This window comes from Typha latifolia, chromosome 14, assembly GCF_019914945.1.
Source record: "Typha latifolia isolate L0001 chromosome 14, TyphaL0001v2, whole genome shotgun sequence".
NCBI lineage: Eukaryota > Viridiplantae > Streptophyta > Magnoliopsida > Poales > Typhaceae > Typha > Typha latifolia.
The window spans coordinates 8,121,198-8,144,310 of NC_133099.1; the positions used below are offsets into that span (position 1 = coordinate 8,121,198).

The 23,113-nt window shown below is 41.6% G+C and overlaps 2 protein-coding genes across 2 annotated transcripts; one reads left to right on the plus strand and one right to left on the minus strand.

Annotated features, from left to right (window-relative positions):
* The first annotated feature begins 3,868 nt into the window (after positions 1–3,868).
* LOC140801177 (vacuolar iron transporter homolog 1-like) lies at positions 3,869–4,465 on the plus strand. The gene has a single exon (XM_073156179.1). The coding sequence runs from the start codon at positions 3,869–3,871 to the stop codon at positions 4,463–4,465; it is 597 nt and encodes a 198-aa protein (XP_073012280.1).
* Positions 4,466–6,061: 1,596 nt separating this feature from the next.
* On the minus strand, positions 6,062–6,739 carry LOC140801178 (vacuolar iron transporter homolog 2-like). The gene has a single exon (XM_073156180.1). It carries the CDS (start codon positions 6,737–6,739, stop codon positions 6,062–6,064), a length of 678 nt encoding a protein of 225 aa, XP_073012281.1.
* Between the last annotated feature and the right edge of the window lie 16,374 nt (positions 6,740–23,113).

A 23,113-nucleotide genomic window follows, 5' to 3' on the forward strand; every position in this document is an offset into this window, starting at 1 on the left:
GGCTGTAAGCAGCCCAGCCCAAGCTTGGGTTGTAGGCAGCTTAGCCCTAAATTGCGTGTGTCGCTTGGCTCATGTGATTTTAGTGGATAGTGTAGGCTTAGGGTCCATATCTTAGTGGGTCAAGTTGGTGGTCTTTGGATTAGTTGCAGCCCAGCCCATTTCTTTAGGTTCGATTTATATAGATCAATTGTTTTTCATATACTTTAAAATAATTTCAAATCCTTGGTCTAATAATCTATGTCAATGAAAAATATATTTAATTATTTGAGAGGGTCGCATATCATAGGTGTAAATTAATTTTAATAAATTAGGCCATGACTTGAGAGTGCAGTTATAAATAACACATAACAGAAGCTAACTCTAATTAGGATTTAAAGTAGTCGTGTATACCTGGTTAAATTAATTTTAGCAAATTGAGTCAGTGATTTGGGTATATCTATATTAATTGCTCTTGCCAGAGAACTAATACATATTACTAGAGGGAAAGTATATTAATTAGATTATCTTAATTAGCGAAGCGGATTAATTCAGTGTTGCCTATGTGATTTACCTAAGTAATAATAATTAGTGGAATGAGAATTTAAGGTAAATTATTTTAAATTACTTTTAATAATGTGCTAGGCGCTAGTACAACTATGCTAGCTCAACCTAATTAATAAATATGAGAATTCGTAGATGGACCTACCTAAGCTTATAGTGAATGTTAGTAGAGTTATTTAATTAATCAGTAGGAAGTATTTGTACTTATACTTTTTGTCCTTCTCCTTATTGAAGTGGATTTCATACCTTATGAGGATGATCTCGTGACGCAACGACGGCTAGTATCAGTAAAGCAATTTAGGCAAGTGAAACTTCTATAAATTAAGAGTAGTGTAGAGAATGAAATAACTTATCTTATGACATCATCACATTCATAGCATGTATGTGCATATGTTTTCCTTACTTTATTATTGCACGCCAAGCATGGTAATTTTATTTTCAGTAAGATTTCACATACCATGATTTCTACACATATTTATTAGGCATAAATGTGTGTGTTAGCACGTAAATCATGATAATAATGTGTGTCCCATTATGCTTATTATGCTATATAATATCATGCCACTTACACACTTGCATGTTCGTAAAGGAGGTGACTACTATGTCTCAACAGTTCCCAATACCTCCCCAGCCAAGGTTAGGGGCGACAAATATTATTATACTTATATATATTAGGGGCATACAACCTGAGGTCTTAGTCTATTGATCATAGACAATCAAGCAGCCATTTCGTTGGGCGAAGGCAATTTGCTTTGGATCGACGAGAGTCATACCCTTTAGGAAATTTAAAATAGAGAGAGAAGGGTAAGATGATGAAGACTTAGTGGTACCCAATGACGCAGGGTGAGGGCGTTCGTGAGCAGTGGCTCATGATTTTCGCATAGTGGTGCAATGATATAGAGTCGAGGGCTAGGATGGTAGTATTGATGTGCGATACTAACCTTGGTAATAGACTTACGACTGAGGTCCTTAGTTTGTGGTAGCGGACAATCGATCATGCTATTCACTAGGTGATGGGCTGGCGATTCTACTGCTAGGGTCTATCCTTCATTGGGGTTTTTGTGTGGTCGGGTGTGTGGATTAATATGGCCTATGGGCGTAGCTCTACATGAGCTTATGTTACAGACTTGGTAGTTTGAGATGATACATATTATGTGGTGTGGTGTCGACATGGCCTATGGGCAGAGCTTAGTGTGAGCTCGAGTTTAAGAACTTGATAGTCCGAACTGATGCATTGATTTGATCATGATACACATATTTATATTTATTTATTGTTGCATCATTCATTATACTACTTTTAGACTATAGAAATAGAAACTTGTTGGGCTTTGTGCTCATCACCTTCTAGTAAAAATATTTTTAGATTAGTAGATGAACCAGAGTTCATGGCAAAGTTGGCGAAGAATTATCATTAATTTCTCTTATTTATTTATTTGTATAAATTTGTTGGGCTTGTAGCCTCTACTTGGGCAATTTTTATCTTTCTATGAATATGCATTTCAGGGCTTGTTGTGGCCTATGGTGTCATGGGCTTCTTTTTGTCTATTTTATTAATGAAAATGTGGGCTTCTTCATTTGTATATTATAGTAAAATATTGACTAGCAAGTTACGTGGTAATCACATAAGTTCTACCCACGTGAAGGGCACGTGTTTGGTGGCAGGTGTCACACACCGTGTGCTACAATATAACAAAAAGGCAAGTCAAGATTCATATGTTTTGAATTAAACCTCTTTCTTCCGAGACTTGACGTAATAGTGTAAAAGTTTGAACGATCATTTGAAACTTGTTGAGATAACGATTTGGATGACCACATAAGATATTAGTCACTAGATCTTGTCCATTAAAAGGCATATTTCTACAAGGCCTACAGCTAGAGAAACTAATATCCTATAAGTTTTTCTACAAATTTGTTAAATTGTTCTAATATTGATGAGCTCGTATTCACAGTACTAACTGATGGTTCACTATCTGATGGGCTACTATTGGTATTATAATATATATCCTGTCTACTTGATTGGGTTCCATGTGAGTTCTTTTCTATATTTGTTGATTAATAACTAAAATTAATAATGCATACAACAAGTAGATCTAGTGGTAAAGACAATCATACATATATTATCTTCTTTGTTAGATTTCAATGATCCAATTCTCCACAAGCAAACTAATCTATATATAGAAAATTCCTAGAATAAGGGAGCATAATTAGATTACTTGCATATTCAATAAAGTTTAAATTTAACATGTCATCACCATACTACAAGGTGTCTATCATGTTTTAATTTAACTTCATTCATTATTGGTGTATCAGAAGAAACACCGGTTAGAGGCAAAAGCAAAACGTCATATAACAGTGTCGTTACCCATAATAAAATTAATATATTCAAAATATACAAATCCTTTCTCACAACATTGTCCATGAGATCTCCTCAGCTAGTCAATGGTTAAGAAAACATATATATTAGATACATATATTTATCCATTCAATGTATAGAAATGATATATAAATTTATAAAATATATATGCGTGTATTCCTTGCTCCCTTTAGGTAGCTTGTTGCAATGAATGCCATATGACACGGGATAGGATAGGAAGGTTTTTATTTTTTTACGGAAAAGAATGTCCCTAGACGCAGAGTCGGATGGGACGGGAGTTGTTATATCGATATATAGAAATATACACATGACATATGACATATGGCAGACTTCACTTTCATACTCTCGCTGTAGAAGTCTCTCTTTGACGAGAGATTAATTTTCATCGCTTTCCGACGCGTAATTGGGGCCGTCAGAAATTTCCATAGAGGTCAATGATTCCAGCAATTGCTAATTCCTGCTCTGATTCATCTGTCACCAAACCAACGGCCCTGATTCATCTATCGGGCCTTCAGTCTATCTGTCACCAAACTTTGCATAACCCAGACCCACAAGGAGGCAATGAACAAAGGTGAAGGCTTCTTTTGTTCAAACAAGTTGATAGTTTTTAAATTAAAAACTTAACTTATACATCTCCAACTTTTAGAAAAAAGTTATATATAACACCTTGCTTTTTAATAAAATTATGATTTATACCCTATAATTTTACTATTTATGAACTATAAATGCTAGTGTTAGCATTAAATCTCCCCTCTCATTCCTCTAGGGTTGTTTTTTCTGTTGTTCTTTCTCTTTCTAGGTTTCCATTCTTTGATATCTTCTTCTGCTGGGGTTGCGATCTCTATTCCCTTCCGCTTCTCAGGTTCTCAGGTGGTGTAACTTACAACCCTTGTCATAACTTTCTTTATTAGCAGACCACTTTTCACAGTTGAGCCGAGATTACGTACGACAGCCATGTCCTTCCATCTCACCTCGCCAGTCCATTCTCCCGCGATTACCCAATGCCTTCAGATCGCTGTTCTCAGCGCAAAGACTGGATTGGTCTCTGCCTCCGTCCTCATCCTCATGATTGGCGAGGGATCTCCGACGTACGACATGCTCATCTCCATCGTTGTCGTCCTCCTGACGGACGCCTGCCGCAATGCCATCAGCGAATTCGTCTCGGTGCACGAGCAAAATGACATCAAGATTGCGCAGATGAAGCGAGAGAGTGGAGATGTGGAGAATCCGACGAGTGAAGAGGAGAGGAGGGTACGTCTCCCGAGTCCGCTAAAGGCGGCCGGTGCAGCGGCCCTCGCGTTTGTGGCCTCTGGAAGTCTGCCTTTCCTGGCCGGTGGATTCGTAAGTCCGTGGGCCGGCAGGGTAGGGGTGGTCTGCCTGGTGACGAGCTTGGCTTTGGCTGTGCTCGGAGTGATCTGGGCTGTGCTCGGTGGCCTGACCATTCCCCGGTCTTTGTTTCGCGCTTTGTTGGGGGGTTTGGCTGACATGGCCATTTACTACGGACTGCCGTGGTTGTTTAAAGTAGCTTTTGGATTTGAGGCATCTACCTGAGTTACAAGTCATAATAATATTTAAGATTTAAAGGTTCTTATACTATATGTCGTAGAATCAGAAAGCAATGCTAGCTTGTGTGCCTTTTTGTAAATATTGGACCAAAATGAATTCAGGAGTTTGCATGTAAAATGTCAAATAAATAAATATATACATATACACTATTGTTGGCATTTTGTTGGACTCGAAGCTACCCTACCTTCTCATAGTTTAATTTTTTGAGAAAAAGAAAGAGGGTACATATCTTACTACCTAATAGGGTATTGTTGGCAAATTGTATAACATTAAGGAGATTTTCTGAAAAAAGACCATTCTTCGGACACGAAATCTGGAACGTTGGATGATTGTTGGCTAACCAGGCCTTAGCATATTTCACACTCTAAAGCCTGCCAACGATCCAGATTACGTTTCACTATGGTCCGATTGAAAATTGTAATATGTAATATATTAAAAAAATATGTAACCTTTGAATTGGAGTCGATTCAAAAGGTTAAGTATGATTAGTGAAACGTAATCTGGATTGTTGGATCGGTGATATCTTGTTCCATGGCGGATATGATTAGTGAAATTAACGTAATCCTATCATTCACTTACATCTCGTTTGCACCATGACCCTCCCAAAGAGAGAGAACAAAACCTTGACCACATATGATACAACATTTACGAATTTATGACATCTAATTTGCGAAGTTTTATATAATTGGCAATATATTTTAAAATGTGATAAGAGTATAAAAATGTTCACATTAATATATCTTATACGAGCATGTGCGTAAGTTTTCTTGAAGATTCATAAAGAAGTACAAAATCTAGCTTTCCTTAGTAAGAGCGGCTTTGATGCCAGCTGAGTTCTGGGGCCTGTCGTGATTGTACTGCCTTCATCAACCTGAATAATTGGTGTTGCTGCTGAGGAGGTCGGAGAAGCACCCAAGCAGCTCATCTTCAGTGGAGGCCATGGCAGCACAATTGAACAAGTGCGAGAAGAAGGAGGGGAAAAAGAGGGAAGAAGGCAAGAAAAGGGTCACTCAAGAGGAGAGAAGGAAGGGTCTCGTGCATAGAGAGGAAAAATATATCAGTGGATCGAACAGTTGGAGAACCGTATTCGTATCTATTTTTCATCTCTGGATATGGATATGAAAAAAGTATAATAAATAAATAGTGAAATTATATGCCACATCTGATAAAAATAGATAGATATATACTGTTATTAGATGCATGCAATAGGTAGATATCCGAGGACCACCGGGAGACTGCAAGTTCTCAAATTTCAATCTAGTTTGAGCAAATTGTTTGTTTTAATTTCCATATACATGCTCTGACAGGATTTGGAACTTGTTAACAAGTACATAATATATATCAGAATAAAAACGAACATATCTACAGTCAGAACAACCTTTGAATCTTGATACAAATATGAACTAAAATTAAGTTTTGGTCCAACGCTTACAAAAGAGCACACTATAATTGATAATATTGACAGATTCATGCGTTATTTTCTGATTGATCACCATATAATACACCGTATAAGATCCTTCAAGCTTGATTATTATTACTGGTAACTATAGATATATAGACATCTCAAATCGAAAGGCTACCTTAAACAAACCGCTTCCCTCTATAGCAAATGGCTATCTCAAGCCAACCCCCCAACAACGCTCTAATCAAAGACTGGGGAATGCTCACGAGACCTAGCACCGCCCAGATCACTCCGACCACAGCCAAAGCCAAGCTCGTCACCGAGCAGACCACCACCATCCTGCCGGCCCACGGACGGCTGATGAATCCACCGGCCAGGAGGGGCAGACTTCCGGCGGCCAAAAACGCGAGGGCCTTTGCAGCGGCCGCCTTCAGCCGATTCGGGAGAGGTTCGATCTCCTCTTGATCACTCGTCTTATTCTCCACATCTCCCCTCTGTGCTCTCTTCATCTGCGCCACCTTGATGTTGTTTTGAGCGTGAACAGAGAAGAATTCACTGATGGCCTTGCGGCAGGTGCCTGTGATGAGGCCGATCAGGGCGGAGATGAGCATGTCCTTGGCTCTGGATCCGTCGGTAATCATGAGGAAGGAGACAAAGACCAGTCCATCCGTTGCGCCGAGAACAGCGGCCGGAAGCCATTGGGCTCGGCCAAAGTAGTCTGTCTTGGTTAGCTTGACTTCTTCGCGGTGTTCGTCGCATGGGATGATGATTTGTGCTTGGTGGCTTTGGTTTATTTCGGAATGGATTGGAGATGGTGTTTCAGATGCGTGGCTTTGGGAGGTGAGATGGAAGAACATGGCTGCTCAAACTGTAATGAAAAGTGGTCTACTGATGATGGAATTTATGCCAAGGGTTGTAAGTTACTCACCTGAGAACTTGAGAAGTGGAAGGGAATAGAAATAACAACCCAAGCTGAAGAAAAAGATGCAAGAATGGAAGCTTAATGCAACGCCTCCTAGCATGGATGTCTTTATAGAGGTCCTGAGAACTGTTCTTAAATTAATGAATATGGTGAAGCACAAGGATTGGGTAGATTTGCAATACTGCTCATGCTCCTCAGAACACAAACGTGAGCAGACGACTATGCAGCTAAAATTACAAATCTACCCATTCTTCGCAGTTTGAAAGTTGAAACTCAAAATTATGTGGACGGATCTGTAATTATATGTGCAGACGATACTTGGGTTGCAAACTACAAATCTACCTATTCTTTGTGGTTTAAAAGTAAAATATCCGTGGGTAGATCTGTAATTTACAACTCAAGCTATACTCCAGTAATCTTAGAACACGATGCTTGGGTTCTGAAATATACCCTTAAACTGCCAACTCTAGCCACGGAATTTTGACTTTTAGACCACAAAGAATAGGTAGATTTGTAATCTGGCTGACATACCCTTAGGCCCTGTTTGGATACAACGTAAATTTTCTTCTTAGGGTATACGCTGTTTGGAGCAAAACATTTTGCTTCCTCCTTGAGACTCCGAACTCTTTCAAGCCATTCATCGAACACCAGATGATGTCGCTCTCCTCTTACCACCACCCCCTTCTCCTCCGTCCCCATAGCACCCAGCTCTCTCTCCTTTCTCCTCTCCCCTCTTCCCTCCTCATCGCAACTCTAAGCTCAGACTCAGAAATGTATGCCTCTCAATTCGTTCCTCCAGCTCCCAATCCCCTCCTACTCCCAAAACCACCTCCCTTTCCTCCTCCCCATCCATCCGAACTAGAAATCCTAGCGACACACCGGCTCCACCGGCTACGTCGGCAAGTTCGTCGTCGGCGAGCTTCTCCGCCGAGGCTTCAGCGTGATCGCCGTCGCCCGCAAGCGCAGCGGCATCCAGGGTCGCAACGACCGCGAGCAAAACCGTCAAACACCTCGTGGACGCGACGGGCTGCTTCTCCGATGTCGTCGACGCCGCCGCGCTGAACGATTCCCTCGATGCCATCGGTTGCCCCATCGACGCAGTCGTCTGCAGTCTCGCGAGCTGCAACGGCGTGATCTCGGACTCGTGGAAGATCGATTATGAGGCGACCCGCAACAGCCTCGTCTCTGGCCGCCGCCTCGGCGCCTCCCACTTCGTCCTCCTCTTTTCCATCTGCGTCCAAAAGTCGCTCCTCGAGTTCCAAAGGCGAAGCTCTAGTTCGAAACCGAGCTCGAGAAGGAGGCGGCGAAAGGCGGCGAAGGACCCCGGCTTCACCTACAACACTAGGGAGAATAAGTTTGTGATTTGCCCCTTCCGCGTCATCTCTAACTCCATCGTCGTCATAGCCGGCACCGTCTTCCGGCGCCGAGCAGGAACAACGGGAGCTGACGAGAGAGAGAGTGAGGGAACGCAAAATGTGTTACAGGAGAGGAAAAAAAAAGGTCACGATGATCTCAGTTTTAGAAAAATTACTAAGCTCAGATTAGATTTTCTTTTTACGGAGGTATTAGCCTCGGCTTAATACCATGGTAAATTTTACCCGTGCTGCCAAACACATCTTTGTATAATTTTACTACAAAGTTTTAAAACTATAAATTCAATTAAATATCATGGTATTATGAGTATCCAACCAGGCCCTTAAACTGCAACTCTAGCTAGGGAGTTTTGACTTTTAAACCGGTAGATTTGTAATCTGGCCACTTAAGCATCGTCAGCCTCGTTGCATTCTAAACGTGTATAATTTAGCTTGACTTGTACAATTACATATCTATCCACATATTTTGAGTTTTAAACCACAAAGAAATGGGTAGATAAGGAAATTGTAAACTCAAGCATTAAAACACAGACTATATCTTGAGTTTCCGATTAGAGATTTACCCCCAATTACAGATTTAACAACGGACTTTTGAGTATCAAAACCACAAAATATTGGTAGATTTTTGATTTTGCGATTTAAAATTTAAATGGATGAAATTTTATATTTTCAAACGAAGATAGGCATAATAGGATTTAAATTCATAATCTTTGGCTCTAATATCATGTTAACTTATTAGTTACTCTAAAAATTTAAGATATTTGAAAATCATGACTTTTATATTTTAAATTCTAACACTCGTCTTTCTGTTAGTTTGTCTCTTTTATCTTTTTCTCGCCATCTCTTTCATTCTATTTTCTAACTCTAGTTCCAGTGCCACCTCGACATCATCTCTCTAGGATTCTGGCGACGTCGGCGAACACCCCTTTAGTTAATTATAATTTATTTGCATATCTTTTCTAGTTTCCTCAGGTGTCATAATTAACTATTAACTAATTATTATATATTTAAGTACCACAAGTATCATATTTAAATATACTCTCTCTTTCTACTTTATTTCTTTTAATGTTTCCTCTTTGATAGTGTTCTACAATATCAAATTGATAGGCTCTAATACTAATGATAGGGCTATGGAACGATTTCTTTAAGATCTGAATTTATTACAAGAAGCAATCCGCGCAATCGAGAAAAAATATTCACAAAATATTATTCTGTGGTCAGAAAATTACAAAACCAAGTGGAATCAATCCGTAATTTCCTGATCTACGTTTTTTATATTTACATCTTTTGCAAATTCGAACCGATGGTGGTGGTGACAGGTGGAGTGGATGTTGGAGTTATGGATGATAATGGAGATGAAGGTGGATAGGTGATGTCGTTTAAGTGATAAAGACGAAGGGAAAGAAGTGGTTGAAATCCCAAAGAAGAGGGAGGACTCGACAGACGAGGAAGATTAGAAGTTAGGAGAGACCTTGCTAACGGTAGAGATGGTAGGTTGGTGAAGAAAGAGGAGGGAGATTAGGGTAGAGAGAATAGAGAGAAGATAGAAGGCAAAAAATTAATAATCCAATAACATAATGATTTTGGCTGCCATCCATACCTTTATAGAGGCTAGCCAACAAGACCTAATAACAATAATTAACCCTAATCCTAGTGAAATCCCGCCGATTGCGTTCTAATGCGTCTGATCGCTTTCGAATGCACAAAAGACGTTCTCTGTATGTGCAAACGCGATGCAGGTGTTCGAACGCACATTTCACGTTCTCTGTATTTGCAAACCTGACGCAGGCGTTCACAAAGGCATTCGAACGCGTCCCCAACTGCGTTTGAACGCGACCTACAGAAAATTTATTTAATAAAAATAAACAACTATTGCAATAAGAAAAAACCCTAACTAAATATATCACTACTATTGTACATTTTATTTTAAATTAATTAATATATATTAGATTAAACTTAATTTATAAATATATATTTTGTATGTATATATATATATGTTAAATACATTTTTCCTCGTGTACTTTGGATCAAAATCACTTTAATTACTCACCTAAACTTTACTTTATATTAACGATAATTTCACTTAGACCCCTTACTATTACCATTTTCTGCATATACTCTCTAAACTTTTTTTACCACATATACCCTTTGGATCCAAAAAGTTTTTTTGGTTTAGAAGTTCATATAGTTACTTTTTTTTCGTAGTTCAAGTGGGTATATATGGATAATTTTCTTAATTTAAGGGGTGTATGTGGGTAATAAAAAGTTCAAAGAATGTATGTGAAAAACAACAATTGTCCAGGAGTTTAAGTGAAATTATCCTTTTATATTACTATGCTTATATATATTTTTGATTTAATTAGAAATACAAATGGTATTAACAAATATGACAAAATGACATAAATGCTATACTTTTGTTAAATAAATATTTATTCAAAAGAGAAAGTTTAGGGTGACTAAGTGATATATAATAAAGATATATAGAGGTAAAGCGATTTTTGCTCAAACAAGTTAAAAATGCCTAAATGGTGATATGGAATAAAGAGGAGAAACAAAGGAGATGGGCGTTCGGGTGAACTGGTGGTGAAACTGGATCAGCCAGTCCTCCTTATGCAACAATCTTGGATGCAGAACTATGAGAGTTAGTTAGACGGGATTGAGAAGAGGCTAGTGTAAGGAAGATCTCGGGCCAGTTCATAGCCATCATTCCCATCACCCTCACCAAGGTCTAATTGACTCCTCTCATCCATTTAGGGAACTACTCCTTCCATCAAGATATTCCATTATTATCCTCCTCTAAGACTAATGATGGATGAACTTATATGATGAGGAAGAAGTAAGGTAGAGCAAACATCTCCTCGTCTTGGTTCTTCTTTCGAGCCATTCCTCTATTCCTTCTTCTTCTTCTTCCTTTATTGAGAGAAAATGCTTGAAATATACTAGATCGAGCCACCTTGCTGTGTTCTATAAAGAGAAAATTAAGTGTTTGGTGTTTCAACAAAGATCATCAAAGTTTCTCATGCCCTAACATCTTGCCGGCCATGGAAGGGCATTGGCGTGAACAGGTTTCCTATAGACCTTTCTCCTCTTCCATCTATCTCTCCTCCAATCTCAACATGAAAAAGGATATTCTTCTTTTTTATTAATGACCGTTCGAACATTCTCAACTATTTCTTTCAAGGAATCTTCACTTGATGGAAGTTCATACTAGAAACTGACGTTGGATTGCCAAACCTCTTCAATGAGGAGTGTTCCTAGTCTAATTCCCTTCTCACAAAACACTGTCGAATGCTGCTATTAAAGGGTGATATTTGGCATGTGGTCATTTTTTCATTCTCAAACCCTAGTTTCTTGAATTATGTAAATGGTACCAAATCCATTATATGATTCGGACTTCACCGATGTCATCTCGAGCATGGATACACTTTAGGGATGTCTTTGTCTATTATTTTAGTGTTTAATTCTTAAAAAGTATGTTTTCTGTATTTCACGTTTGAACGCGGGTGGAGTACGTTCGAACGCGCTTGTGAATGCCTGCATCAGGTTCGCACATCCAGAGAGTGCGAATTGTGCATTCGAACACCGCGTTCGAACGCGCCTATGAACGCCTGCATCGCGTTCGCACATCTAGAGAGTACGAAATATATGCATTTGAACGCGATCGGGCGTGTTCAAATGCGGTCGACGAAAATCTACTGTTTTAGGGTTAATAATTGTCATTTTTGAATTGTTTGGTTAGCCTCTAAAGGTGTGGATGGAAACCATGGAATGATTATTGATGAATTGAGATTTTGCCCTACCTCCTTCGTCTTCTTCTCTCCCGTTCTCTCGTTCCCTAGCGTCGTCGCTTCTAACCTCCCTCGACCGGCTAATCACTCTAGTCCCTTAGAGGCCCTCTCCTCCCCCTTCTTTCAATCTATCCATCACTTGCCCTAATCCCTCTATCAACCATAAGCCTTCCACCACCACTTACTCACCGGTGCCACCCCATTAACGCTAGTTTACCATCATCCACCATCATCTAGGATTTCGTGCCTCCATCCACGGATCCTAAGACAGACTACCGATGTTCATCCACTAATTGGACGATATCTCGAGATCCCGACATTCGATTCGCTTGAAACTTAATTGGTTGGAAAGATCTTTTCTAGAGCTACAACATATAAAAATCTCACATTGATCCGACTGTGGCATCTTTTGGGATCTATTTTCAAAATTCCGTATCAGATCTAAAATTGGAAAGGATCGAACCTTGGCCTAAGGGGAGATCGTATCAGGCTGATATCAGAGCAGAGATCATATCAAGCTGGTATAAGAGCCACCGTTCCTCGGACACATGCTTCCTATGATGACAACCAGAGCCATAGCTACACGACGAGATGAGGAAAAAGAGATTCTCCCAATAGAGGAGGGGGAAACGGTTGCGGGGACTTTCACCCGCGGAACTGCCCGACCAAATCAGAATACGAAAAAGCCTAGTGTTCAACCAGTGTTGGGGTCTCTTTCCGAACAAATGGCCATCAAACAACCATATGATGATGAAGATGATGCGAGAATTACGGGCGTGATACGATTCGGACTTCACCGACGTCGTCTTGAGCATGGATTCAGTTTAGGAGTGTTTTGTTTCATGTTTTAATGTTTAATTTCTATTAAAATAAGTTTTCTGTAAGTCGCGTTCGAATGCGGGTGGAGTGAGTTCTAACGCGGTTTGTGAACGGGGTTGTGAACGTGGGTGAAGAGAATGCATTGTGTGTTCGAACGCACTATGAATGCCTGCATCGCGTTCGCAAATACCGAGAGGCGCGTTTGATCGCGCGTTCGAACGCCTGCATCGCGTTCGCAAATCCAGAGGAGTGAAACCGGTGCGTTCAAACGCGGTCGGGCGAGTTCGAACGTGGTCGGCGAAAATTATATTTTTAGGGTTAATTTTGAGTTGTTGGTTAGCCTCTAAAATGATGTGGATGGCAACCAAAGTCATTATTGATTATTGATTATTGAGAATTGAGTTTTGCCTTGCCTCCTTCGTCTTCTTCGCTCCCGTTCTCTCAATCCCCGGCGACGCCGCTTCTAACCTCCCTCGACCGGCCAATCACCCTAGTCCTTTAGGGGTGGCCCTCTCCTCCCCTTTCTTCCAATCTATCCAACACTTGCCCTAACCCTTCCATCAACCATAACCCTTCCACCATCACTTTTCACCGGTGCCACCCCATTAACGTCGATCCACCTTCAACCACCATTACCTAGGATCACGTGCCTCCATCCACGGATCCAAAACAGACCATCCTGACCTTCGTCCATTAATCGGACGATATCTCGAGATCCCCACATCCGATTCGCCTGAAACTAGATTTGTTGTCTTTTCTTGGGCTACAACATATCAAAATTTCACGTCGATCCGACGGTGGAATATTTCGGGATCTTATTTTAAAGTTCCGTGCCAGATCTAGTCCAAATCCGGAAATTGGAAGAGATCGAACGTTAGCAAAAGGGGAGATAGTATCAATCTTGGTATCAGAGCTCCTTAGCCCAAAAGGGAGATCGTATCAAAGTTGGTATCAGAGCCTTAGCCCAAAAGGGGAGATCGTATCAAACTTGGTATCAGAGCCATGGCTGCACGGCGAGATGATAAAGAAGAGATTCTCCCAATAGAGGAGGGGGAAACGATTGCGGGGACTTCTACCCGCGGAACCGCCCGATCTAATCGGAATACGGAAAAACCTAGCGTTCAAGCCGTGTTGGGGTCTCTTTCCAAACAAATGGCCATCAACAACCAAATGATGATGGAGATGATTCGGGAAATACAGGCGTGGCCGAAACCTTCTTCAACAAGCAGGGCAATCACAAGGCAGCATGGGGAACCCTCCGCAACATACCCAACATCCTCCATGGCCTCCCCGTTCATCACAAAAGTAGGGGAGAGTTCGGCTATCCAGCAAGATCTAGATTCTACACCTCGACCCATGGTCAGCCGCAACGAACTGCCGTCGGCTACAATGGGATCCTCAACCATTGTAGCAGCCCTTGGAACCTCCAAATCTTCCTATGCACCGAAGACCTCGTCGACAAACTGCGAGGGCTGGCTGCACCATTCCCGATCCCTGCAGAAACGGCGAAGAGTCCAGCTTCAAGGCAGCAGTTTCCTTCGGCGAGCCCGATGGTTGGAAAGATTCTTTCGACATCAGAACAGAGTTCTTCAACGAGTCGACAACCGTGCGAACCATTGTTGAATGGAGGAAGACCACGCATGGCCGCTGGAAATCCGTCAGCCGGAATTCTCATCAGTGGTGAGGGAGATGATACAGAATCGCAAGTTCTAGCACTTGGGCCACCTTACACCACCTTCATTTGCAACCACATCGAGTCAGCAACTAGGAAGAAATCATGTATGGCCTCTAGTGACCTTCCACCATTCTCCTCGGTCAATCGACAGTTGACCGCAACAACGCCATCACCGGCGATGACGTTGCAGCTCCCCGCCGAGCTACAACTCGAAGGAGAAGGCCGCAATCTTCCAACCACGGCAGCACCAGCCTCTGACAGCCTTGTAAAGACCTTGTGGGCTAATGCTTTTCTCACCCAAATGGTCAAAAGCTCCCTGCCATGGCTACGACAAAAGAAGGAGATGAAGATCTTGTTTTTGTCAACCGCAACCTTCCACAGCAGTCAACCGTCGCCACCCCAAGAGGGACCTCACCAGTAGCTATTTTAGTATTCCAGATGACTGAAGGCTCCTTGCCATGGTTGCAACGGGACAGAGAAGAAGGACCTGAAGATTTCATTTTTTGGGCAAACTTCGGCCTTCCTTCGCCGTCGACCACCACCACACCGCCGGCAACCAAAATCATTATTGATTATTGAGAATTGAGAATTGAGTTTTGCCTTGCCTCCTTCGTCTTCTTCGCTCCCGTTCTCTCAATCCCCGGTGACGCCGCTTCTAACCTCCCTCGACCGGCTAATCACCCTAATCCCTTATGGGTGGCCCTCTCCTCCCCCTTCTTTCAATCTATCCAACACTTGCCCTAACCCTTCCATCAACCATAAGCACCACCACTTTTCACCGGTGCCACCCCATTAACGCCAGTCCACCTTCAACCACCATTACCTAGGATCACGTGCCTCCATCCACGGATCCAAAACAGACCATCCTGACCTTCGTCCATTAATCGGACGATATCTCGAGATCCCCACATCCGATTTGCCTGAAACTAGATTTGTTGGAAAGCTCTTTTCTTTGATACAACATATCAAAATTTCACGTCGATCCGATAGCGAAATATTTCGAGATCTTATTTTAAAGTTCCGTGCCAGATCTAGTCCAGATCCGGAAATTAGAAGAGATTGAACGTTAGCAAAAGGGGAGATCGTATCAATCTTGGTATCAGAGCTCCTTAGCCCAAAAGGGAGATCATATCAAAGTTGGTATCAGAGCCTTAGCCCAAAAGGGGAGATCCTATCAGGGCGACAAGGGAAGCCATGGCGAACGGGAATGCACTATCGACCCCACGACGCGAGTCCACTCCCATGAACCCGCCACCACCGGTTCAGAATTTGCAACCACAAGAGCCACTATTGCCACCACCCTTTGGGCAAAGACAAGCAAGAATTGTTCCATCAGGCCCAATTGCAGGTGAACCCATCCGACGAGCGAACCACTATGGAGATCACCTTGGAGATCTAGATCCGTAGACGAGGCAATACGAACCGGAACCATGGCAAGTTAATCAAAATCAAAGGAGGGATCATCAACCATTCATGGTGCATCATCCTCCGATTAGACAAGGACTTGGACATGATTCAGATCAAGACAATGGCATCCGTGGGCAAATCGTGCATCTCGAGTTTCCCAAGTTCAAAGGTGGCGATTCGATTGATAGGTTGTATAGGGCGAAGAAATTCTTTGCATATCAGGGTACGGCGGAAGAATATAAGGTGACGCTTGCGAGCTTCCACCTTGAAGATGTGACGCTTCATTGGTTTCGAGCAGCCAATGCCAATGGGGCTATTGAAACTTGGGCTGACTTTTGTGCCGATATCAAGCGGCGATTTGGAAAGTTGGAGTATGAAGACTTCGATGCTCTCCTCTCAAAGACGGTGCAAAAGACCATGGTTGGGGCATACCAAGAAGAATCTGAGAGGATAAGTAGCCGATGCTAACCCCTATGGACGGATTAGCAACTTCGCAGCACCTTCATCTTCGAGTTGCGGGGAGATATACAAGCCGACGTGAGGGCTTTAAGGCCTAGAACCTGAAAGGAGGCCTTCGAAGATGCGATGCTCATGGAAGACAAACATTGAGCCATGAAGTTACATCTGAAATAGAATTGGACAAGCCAAGGAAGCTGCAATCAAGCTCAACCAACTATAGCGGCAGAAAATGTTACTGGAATACCAAGAACCGCTGCAGCAATGGTGCCTCCTCGAGCACCGATGAAGCCATCCCAAGATGTGAAGTACGTACCTAGAGGTCCGGGACGAGCACTCACACCTACTCAAGTGGAGGAACGAAAAGCCAAAGGCCTCTGCTTTTGTTGTGATGAGAAGTTTGTACTCGGACATCGCTGCGTTAAACTAATGGGATCGGTGATACTAATAGATGGATTGGAGGATGTGGAGGGTGAGTTTGCAGCTGAAGATGAAGGTGTGGCTGGACATCAAGGAGAAGTAGCTGAGGAGCAACCCGTGGAGGACATGATAGTCGAAATCTCTCTCCACGCATATTCAGGGACAGCCGCGCCAAAGACTTTGCGGGTGAACGGTATAGTCAAGAAAACCACAGTGAGAATCTTGATCGACACTGGGTCCACTCACAACTTCATTGACAAGAGGCTTCTTAGGAAGATTGGGCTTAAGTTGAAACTCACAGAAGGGTTCAATGTGACAATTGGAGATGGCATCACATTGCGGGCAGATTTTATTTATGGAGGTGTGGAATTAAAAGTGCATGGCCAAACTTTCATATTGGATCTTTATCCGTTGGTCTTGCGAGGTGCCAATATTGTCTTAGGGACCCAATGACTTCAAAGCTTGGGGCCCATAACATTTGATTTTTCAAACCTCACACTTACATTTTGGAGGAATAGTCGAAGAGTGCTTCTAGATGAAAATCAACCGTGGCAAGGGTCGACGTTGCAACCACTTTTGGGACTTCCTTGTGCAAGGGATCGAGCTCTACTATTGCAAATGGCTATTGTTGAACCAGAACATCCACCACCAAGGGAAATAGCCACTGACATGCAAGAGTTGCTGCAGGAATTCAAGGATCTCTTCGAGGAACCCCAAGGACTACCGCCGACTCGTTGGCATAACCATCGCATCCAGATCATTTCAAGAGCTGAACTAGTAAATGTTCGGCCCTATCAGTACCCGCATGTCCAGAAGGAAGAGATCAGCAAATTGGTGGTGGAGATGCTAGAGTAAGGGATTATTCAACCGAGTAGAAGTGCCTACTCATTGCCGGCACTGCTGGTTTGGAAGAAAGACGAGAGTTGGCGATTTTGCGTCAACTACTGAGCCTTGAATGCGATTATCGTTAAAGACCGGTATCCAATACTGGTGATCGAAGAGTTGCTGGATGAACTTATAGGGTCAGCCTACTTCAGCAAACTTAACTTAAGAGCGGGGTATTATCAAATCCGCGTCGACCCGGAAGATATGCACAAAATGGCATTTCGAACTCATGATGGCCACTTTGAGTTTCGAGTCATACCGTTTGGGCTCACCAGTGCATCGACTACCTTTCAAGGGCTGATGAATGACATTTTCTGCCCGGTCTTGCGTCGGTACGTGCTCATCTTCTTTGACGATATTCTAGTATATAGCTGGAATTGGAGCAAGCACTTGTGGCATGTGCGTGAGGTGTTGAATATCTTGCGACAAAACCAATTAAAAGTCAAGATGAGCAAGTGCCTTTCGGGAGAGCCACGAGTGGAGTACTTTAAACATATAATCTCAACGAGAGGAGTGAAAGCTGATCCAAGCAAGATCAAGAATATGGTGGACTAGCTGATTCCCGCTAATCAGTAGGAATTGAGGAAATTCCTTGGGTTGACGAGTTACTACCGGCGATTCATTGCCAACTACGACAAGATTGCTGCCCCACTGACCTCCTTACTCAGAAAAGGAGGGTTTCAATGGACGGGCAAGGCGACGGAGGCCTTCGAAGCATTGAAGACAGCCATGTCTACCGCACCGGTTCTAGCACTACCGAATTTCAGCAAGCCCTTTGTGGTGGAATGTGACGCTTCGGGTGAGGGCATTAGAGCTGTTTCGATGCAAGAGCCGCCCATGGCATATATGAGCAAGGCATTGTCAAACCGGTCGCGACAGCTATCCACATACGAGCACGAAATACTAGCAATTCTACACGCCATCACCAAATGGTGACCCTACCTGATTGGCCAACGGTTTACTATCTACACGGACTAGCGTAGCTTACCCTACTTCATGGAGCAACGTGTGCACACCCCAGCATAACAACGGTGGGTCACAAAACTCCTTGGGTATGACTATAAACTAGTGAGCTCGCCTCCTTTTTACCAACGAGCGGCCGATGCCCTTTCACGCCAACTGGACACAAGTGAGCTCACCTCCTTTTTACCACCAACCCTTCCTCTAATTTCAGATATGTGGGGAACCAAAGCAGAGGATAAAATCATAGAGGAGCTTGAGTCAGAGTTCAAAGATCGCTTCCCTAATTTCAAACCTTGAGGACAAGGTTGCGGAAGTGTGGTGGATTGATATGATTCAAACTTTACCGATGTCGTCTCGAGCATGGATACACTTTAGGGATGTCTTTGTCTCTTGTTTTAGTGTTTAATTCCTTAAAAAATAAGTTTTCTGTATTTCGCGTTCGAACGCGAGTGGAGTGCATTCGAATGCACTTGTGAACGCCTACATCAGGTTCGCACATCTAGAGAGTGCGAATTGTGCATTCGAACACCGCATTCGAACACTGCATCAGGTTCACACATCTAGAGAGTGCGAAATATGTGCGTTCGAACACGGTCGGTGAAAATCTACTATTTTAGGATTAATAATTGTCATTTTTGAATTATTTGGTTAGCCTCTAAAGGTGTAGATGGCAACCATGGAATGATTATTGATGAATTGAGATTTTTGCCCTGCCTCCTTCGTCTTCTTCTCTCCTGTTCTCTCGTTCCCCAGTGTCGCCGCTTCTAACCTCCCTGAACCGGCCAATCCTAGTTCCTTAGGGGCGGCCCTCTCCTCCCCTTTCTTCCAATCTATCCGTCACTTGTCATAATCCTTCCATCAACCATAACTCTTCCACCACCACTTACTCACCAGTGCCACCCCATTAACGCCGGTCCACCATCATCCACTATCATCTAGGTTCTCGTGCCTCCATCCACGAACCCTAAGATAGACTACCGACATTCGTCCACTAATCGGACGATATTTTGATATCCCAATATCCGATTCGCCTAAAACTTAATTTGTTGGAAATCTCTTTTCCGGAGCTACAATATATCAAAATCTCACATTGATCCAACGGCGGCATCTTTCGAGATCTATCTCCAAAGTTCCGTATCAGATCCTGTCCAAATCTAAAAATCGAAAAGGATCGAACCTTGGCCTAAGGGAAGATCGTATCAAGCTAGTATCAAAGCAAAGATCGTATCAATCCAACCTTTAGTATTCACATTTCCCTAAAAAATATTCCTTAGTGTTGCTGTAATGAGCATTATCTCAGGTAAATCATCAATCCCTTCAGCTTTTGGAATTTTTTTATATTGAGAAAATAAATTTCATCTTTTCTAGCAATTATTTCTTATAAATCTCTAGAAAACATTTCTCAAAAAATTTTGCCCACCATTGCTGGGCACACTTTTACCATCGAAATTTATATTAAAGGATGGATCAAAGGTTCAATTTTTGTTAGAATTTGATTCCTCCCTGATGATCAACCAATAGATTGGTCTTGTGGAGGAAGTAAATCTTTCAAATTTTTAAATCTACTAGAGACAATGCACTTTTAATTGTTCAAGAGAAATTTGAGGCTAATCAAGAGGCAATTCTTATGTTCTCTCGCACAATTCTTATGTTCACTCCCATCCTTGGATCCTAGAGGTTTCTTCTAGCAACTCCATCTAGGATAGAGCTATTAGGGATCCAAAGTAGCAAGTGACAAGGTGATAAAGAGGCTACTCCATATCCTTATCTACATGGCACTCACTAGTTACTACTGCTATTAATGCAAATTCTTTTCCAATTCGGCTTTTTCGATTTTGGAATATGTGGCCTTGCTTTTGGTTACCCCTCCTTCGACTATTATGTATGTTTTACGTCCTTTCCAAAAGTGATTTCCCTTTTTAAAATCTTAGGTTAAACATCCCTAGCTGGTTAGATTCTTCTTGAGTGAGCCCTTTGGCTCCTTGCCCTTCCTCGTCAGATCTCATTATCTCATCCCCCCTAATTTTAAATCTTAGCCCTTAAATGGATTCATGTCCTTCTTTTGCGGATCTGAAACTACAAAATATAGTGACCCATTTGTAGTTGAAGCTATGACCAGAATGTCCTCTTCTAAGAAGTTGAGAATCTCGTCTGACAAGACATTTGCAATTGATGGAGGTAGAGTCTTCACAATGCCCCTCTCTTTCTAACATTCCTCACAACTCCTCTATTGCAGTCTAAAACTCTTTTGAAGGCCATACGGTGAAGAATATTTTGGCCTGTCTGATCTCTAAATATAAATGAAAACTTAGTCCTTTATAAGGTTTCTTAGGTTCTCGGATTCCTAGATTCATTTTATTATTTTGTTATAATGAATATTACATTCTGAAATATTCGTGGGCTCAATATTTTCTTCAAGAGAAGACTTCTGCATATGTGGTAGACTTATTGACAATATGTTATGGAAAGTGGCAATTGCTTTTTGGGTGATTTTGGAGCTCCAGATTGATCAAGCAATGCCATTGTTTTGTTACCCATACTTTTTTTCCTCACTCTTTTTCTAACTAGGTTATCATTTTGGGTGTTATTGCTATAACTTTGATTAAGCATAACTATTGCTGATTTTGTAGTTACTTTAACAAAATCATATTCACATAAGTATGTATAGCTAGCAATCTAGGCAACTCTATGGATCAATTTAACTTTAATGAGTTCATCAGAACCTACGGAATTATTGAAGTTTGATCCCTCTCAAAGACAAACTTTTCACTTACAACAAGATGACTCTATCTTATCTAGACTTGATCGTTTCTTTGTCTCTCCTAATTTGATGATTGACTTCCCAAACACTATCAATTTGGCTCCGTAACACCCGCCACCAAACATGTGCTCCTCATGTGGGTAGAACCAACGTGATTACCACGTGATCTACTAGTCGATGTTACAACATAATATATAAGCGAAAGCCCACATTTCCATAAATAATACAGACAAGAAACCCATAATACCAAGGCCATAATAAGCCCATAATACCAAAGCCACAACAAGCCCAAAATATATATCCATAATAAAAAATATGATGAAGCCCATGCAGGAGGTACAAACCATTTAGCTTAATTCACATAAATAATATAAAAATAATGATGCGAACTGGGTCAGATCGGATCACATCAATGAGAAATTGGGCTCAATGGATTGAGTCTAGTTATCTTATTTACTTATTTCTTTAGTAAGATATGATTTTATTTAATTAGCTAAATCTAATTATGCGCATTTTTGGGAAATATTCACAAAATATTTTACAGATGTCATAATAATATAAACTAGGTGGATAAGATTTTGCCAACCTCCATATCTACAACTTTGGTATTTTCAACTTCTCCATATTTGAAATGGCGAAAAGAAGTATTAATCTGACAAAGATAAGGAAAGCTAATTTAGTTAGTTAGTTAGCTTTATCTATTTTTTGAATTTTAAATAAATTGAATAATCTGCATGTGGATCCGATTCGCTAAGGATTTTTACTCTTAAAAGTAGGAGTGGACATGTATTGATAATAATCATTGAATTGAATGGAATGAATCTAAGTTTAGCCAATTATTATTTTCGTCCTTATCTTTTTACCTTAGCTGTTAGATTGTCTTTATCTTTATAGAAGTAGATCATAACCATAGATCCCTTTCAAGCATCCAAACCCTAGCCACCTCCTATCTCCAGCAGCCACCCTACAATACTGCCAGCCGCCACCCTCCTACGACTGCCACAGTGTCAGAAATTACTGTTCTAACTTGTCTCCACTATTTTATTTTTATCTTTTTATCTCAACATCTGATTTAGGTGAAACAAGAGCCATTAGAGCCTTAACTCATGAGGCTACCTCCACCTAAATTTTTATAATTTTCTTACGTTTAGATTAGTCCATATCTGGTTTGTAACAAATAAGAATAAGAATTAGAATAAAGAAGACTTAAGCTAATCTTCGCTAGATGCGCCACGAACTCTGGCTCATCTACTAATCTGAAAATATTTCCAGCAAAAGATGGTGAGCATAAACCCCAACAAGTTTCTACTCCTACAGTCTAAAAGTAGTACGATGAATGGTGCAACAATAAGTAAATATAAATATGCACATCATAATAAAATCCATGCATCAACAATCAATAACATACCATGCAATCAATCCAAACTATCAAGTCCTCAAACTCAAGCTCACACTAAGCTCTGCCCATAGGCCATGTCAACACCACACCACATAATATATGTCATCTCAGACTACCAAGTCTGCAACATAGGCTCACGCAGAACTATGTTTAAAGGCCACATCAATCCTCACACCCAACCACATACATACCCAAGGGAGTGTAGACCCTAGCAGTAGAATCTCTAGCCTATCACACGGCGTATAGCATGACTGATTGTCCACCACCGCATACTAAGAATCTTAGTCATAAGCCCATTACAAAGGTTAGTATCGCACATCAATACTACGATCCGAGCCTTCGACTCCACATCATCGCACCATT